At 38.1% G+C, this 6,842-nt stretch overlaps 1 protein-coding gene across 1 annotated transcript; it reads right to left on the bottom strand.

Annotated features, from left to right (window-relative positions):
- Positions 1 to 1,552: 1,552 nt before the first annotated feature.
- Positions 1,553 to 5,878, bottom strand: LOC113317519 (protein PLASTID MOVEMENT IMPAIRED 1-RELATED 1-like). Its single transcript, XM_026565642.1, has 3 exons — positions 5,576 to 5,878; positions 3,048 to 5,344; positions 1,553 to 2,934 (listed from the first exon to the last, which is right to left on the bottom strand). The coding sequence occupies exons 2-3, from the start codon at positions 5,342 to 5,344 to the stop codon at positions 1,776 to 1,778; spliced, it is 3,456 nt and encodes a 1,151-aa protein (XP_026421427.1). The 5' UTR covers positions 5,576 to 5,878; the 3' UTR covers positions 1,553 to 1,775.
- Positions 5,879 to 6,842: the final 964 nt, after the last annotated feature.

Here is a 6,842-nt window from a genome sequence, read left to right on the forward strand (position 1 = left end):
AATATGGATGCATACTGCATTATGCATCAATTTTTTTACGTACGCACTAAAATCAACCAAAACAATGGTTACATAACTTGTTATAGATGCATAACTTTGTTATCCAAATGCATAATTTGTTATGCAGTGGAGAAAATGGTTGCATAATTCGTTATACGTCTGCAGAATGTGTTATGCATCTTTTTCGGTGGCTGCATAATAGTCATGTATCAAGTTTTCGAAAATTTTGCCTAAAATGATGATCACCTCAGATTTTTTCGTGAAAAACAAAAATTTGATATTCTTGTTTGTACTCATTGCGTAGCTCTCTTAAAAAGATTTCCAACGATATAAAATTTGTAAAATTCCAAGGCGCGGATTTTTAGATATGTTATATCCAAGTTGCGTTGTCAATTATACCCCTGATGCATAACCCGTTATGCGGATGCATAATCCATCATGCAAACATTTTTAATAATTTCATATAATTATGGATGTCACGAAAATAATTATGGATGTCAGGATACCCAAAATTAATTGTGCATCTGACAATGAAAATATTATTTTTTTTGGGTCTCCCCCTAATTTTCCCTAATCAAATCACGTCAGTGTGCGAGTTATTGGCCCATTAGGTACAGATGCCAAATATGGGCTGGATGCATAACGAAGTTCACACTTGACTTGACAAATCAATATTAGCATGAGAATCGCGAAACTATTAGCAACCTGTATATAATACTTCTCCAAGACCTAGATGGAGATTACCAGTTGATATGTATGTATGTATGTCTCCAGCGATCTCATCAAAATATGAACAGCTGCTTGTTTAGCTACTCGCAACGTTTTCGCTTATCAAGTTTAACCGACTGCATGCATTGTTTTTGTACCTTCTTCTCCAAGATCCTTCAACGAAGTCCTATTAGCAAAGGCGGAAGGCGTACCGGGCCACCACCAGAGAATGCACAGTGATGATGAACTCAACACCATCATTGCCGCCATAGTTACCACATAATCCGCCACCAGAATCGTAATCCAAATATTAAGTGGGATTGGGCAAGAGCAAGAGATGACAGGATTCATGAAATTGCTAATATATGGAGGAGTTTTACCATGTTTAGCAGGAATAACATCGACTAGTGCAGTATTTGGCATAATCTTTTTTGTTTTCATTATGATATCTAGTCCAATTTGGGTCGCAGTAGGAACAATTCTGCTGAACATATCCACTTGGTTCAGATTGGGTTGACGATGCCAGGAATCGGATTATACACATGTACTTTCTACTGACTCTACCGCGACATCTGTGTGCGCAATACAAAAACAAACCGAAAACGGGAAAGGAGGTGCTGCTAGATGTTTGCGGAGCTTTTCAGCCAAATCAAAGACAAGAATCATCTTATTATTTGGGTGCATCCAGTTAAGAGTTACAGCAGGAGTTACACACTAACAAGCTGAGAGACAAACTCTAGTATATCAGGATTAAAATGGAGATACAGAAATCTCTAAAAGTAAAAACTTCCAGAAGAATTTCTAACGCGAAAACAAAACAAGCAGTTAGAAAGAGATGGGAACAAGATCACAAATCAACAAGCTTCTCATTCACAAAGAAAAGGATATTACAAGGCTAAGGAGATGCTGCATCAACTTTCTAATTACTGCCTACACATGTTCAATTTACAAAAGTAAAAACGAGTTTTACCTTTCACCAGCTTTGTTGTTATTGATTGTCGACTAATGAACATTTATAAGTTTGACTGTAATTGAATAAGTACACCTGCCTCCTGACGATACTCAACTCATCTCAATCTGATAGTTTCATTTGGGAATATGACATTAGGATTCCGTATATGAGGGTTGAGCTTCGCCAAGTCTTTCCATTTCGAACCATCCCCATGAACTCTAGAAGAGATACTCCACAATGTATCACCAGGTTGGACTGTAGCTGTTGTTGTCACTTGGGGTGCTGATGATTTTGCAACAACTTTTGACTTCATAAGTGGGTTCTTATTGCTCTTTCCCATTCCACTAGCAAGCAGCCAGCGGGATCCAGATTGTTGTTGCGACTTAGAGCCCCAAGGCTTATTCTTTCCAGGGTCGGTTTTCAAACCAGCAACATGAACTTCTGTGATTTTGAACTGAGGGATAACTTCTTCTTCAACCTCTTTCTTCTCTTCTTTCTTGTCATCCTTCAAAACCTCTACTACTGTTGCAGTCTCGTCATCATCATCTTCATTCTTCGGATTTTCTGAGACTGTGACATACAATCTGGGTTTGGGAGGTACAAATACCCTCTCCACCTGAATCAGAGCGAGCATTGGGGTTCCAACAGGTTCGTAATTTCGCAAGGGGTCTCGAAGTTGTACCATTAATGCTACTGTGAAGTTATTACCTAACAAACCACACTTCTTTCCTTTGCCCCTCTTCTTGTCTCCTCTACCCCCTCCATTAAACAGTTCTGTGGAGGAAGCATGATGAGCAGCAAGGATCTTGGAAGTTCGTTCACTGATTTGATCATCTTCGTCATGGATCATTCCAGAATCCAGCTTCATCCATTCATCAAGAGTTATTGAAAGACCCATCACCCCATCAACATCATTGTCACCATCTTTAATATCCAACAGCTGTAATCCTCCAGCTCCTTCTAAACCAAGAGAACCGTTTATGTTCGCCCTCTTTCCTGCAAGTGCAGAAATTTCTCCTATTGCCTGGGGACTGATATTTGATGGTGCTTCCTCATCTGACATCCCAGATTGTATTCTTAACCCTTCTATTGAGAGTGCCTCGATCTTATCCATTGCTAATGGAGCAAGGTCTTCCAAATTTACATACTCTGAACCTGATTCTTTCATAATCGAGTTACTAGACCCGTGACCAGAGGAACCTCCTTTGGCTTTTTTCCTTTTCTTTCCAGGGGGATCTAGCCCTAAGCTTGGTTCATGATGCATCAAAACCTGACTGTGTCAAGGCATCAAGAAATAAAAGAACGGATCAATTTTAAGTAAGTTGGACAGAAAAGGAAGAGAAAACAATTGTACATATGATATATATCCTAAAGCGAAATGACAAACCTCTCGGCTGCTTCGAGGCAGGGAGCGGCTTCCCATGATATTTGTTGCATTGTCTTCCCTGTAATATCCTCCAAGGGCATCAACTTATTAGCTTGCATTGAGAGCTTTTCAATCCCAATTGATGCCAACCCCTGTAATATATCCATTATCCCAGAACCCATCTCTGCGGGAACCACAACAGGACTAGAAACCTGCATAATCAAATTCCCGACATTCTTAGTGTTTTTAAAAAGTGATGGATTCATAGACCGCAAGAATCCTCCATCTTTTGTCTGTACAAATGGACCCAAACCTTCAGCAAGGGGAGGCAGTGCAAAATCTTCTGGAGGTAGACGAATTGGACTTCCAAATCCACCAGCACTATTAGGTGGAGAATGCTGGAAAGATTTCTCATTCAATCCCCATTCACGCATCAAAGCCTCTGTCTCCAAATCTTCCAACATTTTAGCGCTAGTTTTATTCCCATGATGTCCTGCTTCAGCAGGCTGCACAACTGGTGGCAATTCAAAATCTAAAGATGAGTCCCCAAATCCAGATCCAGTAGGCACGCTGTAACCAAATTCTGCCTCTTCTCCTTTTCCCATATCAAAATCGAATAAACCACCAGATAAAGCTTCCTTTTCAAACTGCCTCAACAAACGCTCCCTGGGTGAATCAGGTTCACTTTCTGAACTTACCCCGAATGGACTATGTTCTATCCCAAGCATAGCTAAGAACTCACTAGCAACAGTATCTGAAGAAGCATCATCAAAACTAAGGGATTTTCCTGACCTACTTGTTTTATAAGTTGATTTATACTCCATGTAATTTGCTGCCTCTAGAAAATCACCTTTAGATGGGGGAGACTCAAAGCCTTCTGATGTAAACATCGACAGGCTTTGAAAAGCGGAGTCCAGCTCCTCCATTATCGATTCTTTAGTTATGATGTTATTCTCCTTGGAACTGATATTATCCAGAAAATATTCTTCTTTGTCACTAGCACAATCGTCACTTTGGGGAATATTACTCATATCCTTTCCTAGTGTTATCCCATCGTCTGTACTGATGTTATCATTCTCCTTACTTGATTTTACTCCAGTACCATCATCGAGATCTACAGTTCCTTCTTCCAGCTTCACTTCTTCCTTCTCACACATTTCAATCCCATGCTCGATGACAGTAAACTCAGGAATTTCGCACTCGTCTCCAGAACATCCCTTCATGCACTCATACAAAGGATGTGAGTTTGGTTTCAGAAGATCATTTTGTTCAGAGAAAACCTCGGGCTCAGTCTTAGAATCATCCAAAGCTGCAGTCACCATTCCTTCATCAGATTCTGAACAAGGTAATGAGACTGAAGTAGAGAGGTCTAGCCTTGAATTTGGCAAAACCTCATGAAGTATCTTAACATCTTCTACAGATGATTGTGACGAGTGATAGGATTGCTCATTAGGTGTTGTCGGAAGACTTCCAGCACGGACAAGTGACTTTTCACCATCGCGAATACCAAACCCCTTCACACTTTTGGTAGTACTCAATCGATTCTGCTTTAAGTTCAACGCCACAGGAGGAGGATTCCTATTCCCACGTGATTCAACGTGATCATCCCCAACTATCACATACCCAAAACTAACATTTAAACTACCACCTTTACCTTTACCAGATAATTTGTAACTAGTCGTCCACTTCCCCGAGCTCTTCTCCTCCTCTAACTCCTCCAAGTTAAGCGGCAACAACCTAGTGAGATCAATCTGATGTTTCCCTAAGTCAAGAGCAGGATACCCAACCATCGATACAAACAACATTGAATGCTTTGCGTCATACTTTGCAGAATGATTCGGCCCACTGGCACTCCCATTAACAAAACATCTGTGCAGCAAAGTCTCTTCAAATTTAGCTACTCCGAGTACAACTTTAGAAGGAGACGTCTGTGTAGTTTCATCTCTCCTCTTCCAATGCACACAAAGACTCGTATCATCAAAATTCAACGACAAACCTTCAATTGCATGTACTTCAAGTGAAAAACAACAATTGAATCTTCGGCTTCGATTAGGCGCTAAAGCTTTCAATGGCTTCCAATTCCATATAGATGGTTTCTTCTCCTCCTTAACAGTTCTTGACTTCAACTTTGTTTCTGGATAACGAGCTTTACCCGCAGATTTCGATCGATTTTTATCAGATGCAGGCACCGAACCTCCCTTTGAAGGGCTTTTGTTCAAATACAGCGCTTGACTTATTGCTTCTATATCATGCAACAATCTCTTATCACTACTACTACTATTTTTCTTCCCCCCAGATTCAGTTTTCGCCAACATCATCTATCAAAAATGCAAATCAAAATCAAAATTCCACACAAAAACTTAGCTTAATAACTAAAAATCATTCATGGGTTTTTGTTCATTTACGAGATCAACTCATACATTGACGTTTCTAAGTAAAAATACCCAAATCTTAAACAAAAACAGAGTACCCACACAAACCCTAATAACAAAAAAAAATCAATCGATTTAACAAATAATTTCAAAATTCAAAAGAAACCCATTTCATACCTGTAAGTGAGATTCAACTTCCTGTACCAAACCTCCAAAAACCCCTTTGATTACTACTTTAATTTCATCGTTTTTACCCAGAAACAGAGAGAAAGAAACCCAAAAATTTGAAATGGGTTATTTTCAGAAAAGAAAAACACCAGAGAAATGGGTTTTTCTTGTTCTTCTTGATTATCTTATCATCATCACCGTTTCTCTCTCTCTGTAAAGAAATCATAAGAAAGAAAATAATGGGGGGGTTGGGAGAAATAAATTTTTTGTCTCCCTTCTTCTAATTCTAATCTCTTGTGCTTAGTTGTCTTAGGAAGATGCCTTTGGTTGCTTGTAACGAATAATAAAATATAAGTTCAAAAATGGAAATGCACCTAATCTCATTTTGTGTTTCCATATATACCCTTATGACGTCTTATTTGTCTCAAAATATGAAAATTTTGAAAAGAAAATTTGAAATTCTAATTATTAATTCAAAATTTCAAACTATGAAGATTAAAAAAAAAACACACCATAGTTGAAAAGATACTAATATTTTTTAACTTATGAAATTTACTCATTATATTTAGCTATAAATGGATGATTCAAGGGGTAATGGGTCCGAATAACTTTTTACATTCGTCAAGAAAAACGTTGAATTTATCCTGAGCGCATCCGACGTATTTTTTTCATTTTCATTTAGACTACTTCCTTTATTTTTACTATTATTAACCAAATGAAGAAAGGCAAACATCTAGATCAATAATTTAGGTCTTTATTAGGGTTTTTTAATTGGAAATGACATCACGTATACCCTTAGTTGGGCATGTGTTGTTTAAGAATGCATTTTGAGTGTGCCATGTGTGTTAATAGTGACTGATTGTTTGACCTTCGGCATGTATAAACAAACGATATCTTCTTTTCTTTTGAAATTTATACACATGTGGTAGCATTTGCTAATTGTTAGGATCGAAATACTTGACTTTACTATATAAATACATGATTTTATATATATATATATAAAATATGTATATACGTGTCCACATCCTAGTTTTTTGAGAATTTTATAGTATCCGCGTCCGCATCGTGTCGTGTCTGTGTCTACACGTCCGTATCTGTGCAACCCAGACGGTAATCCATTACTTATTCCAATCACAAAATAATATTCCGAGCAAAAACTGAATTTTCTATCAAAAGCTTTTTCCACGACCCTGAATACCACACTATGCTATTGAAAATATTGTTAAATAAACTTTTCAACAAATGATCAAAACTCAAAAAGGTGTCTATAATCCAT

The sequence above is a fragment of the Papaver somniferum genome, chromosome 10 (assembly GCF_003573695.1).
Source record: "Papaver somniferum cultivar HN1 chromosome 10, ASM357369v1, whole genome shotgun sequence".
NCBI classification, from domain to species: Eukaryota; Viridiplantae; Streptophyta; class Magnoliopsida; order Ranunculales; family Papaveraceae; genus Papaver; species Papaver somniferum.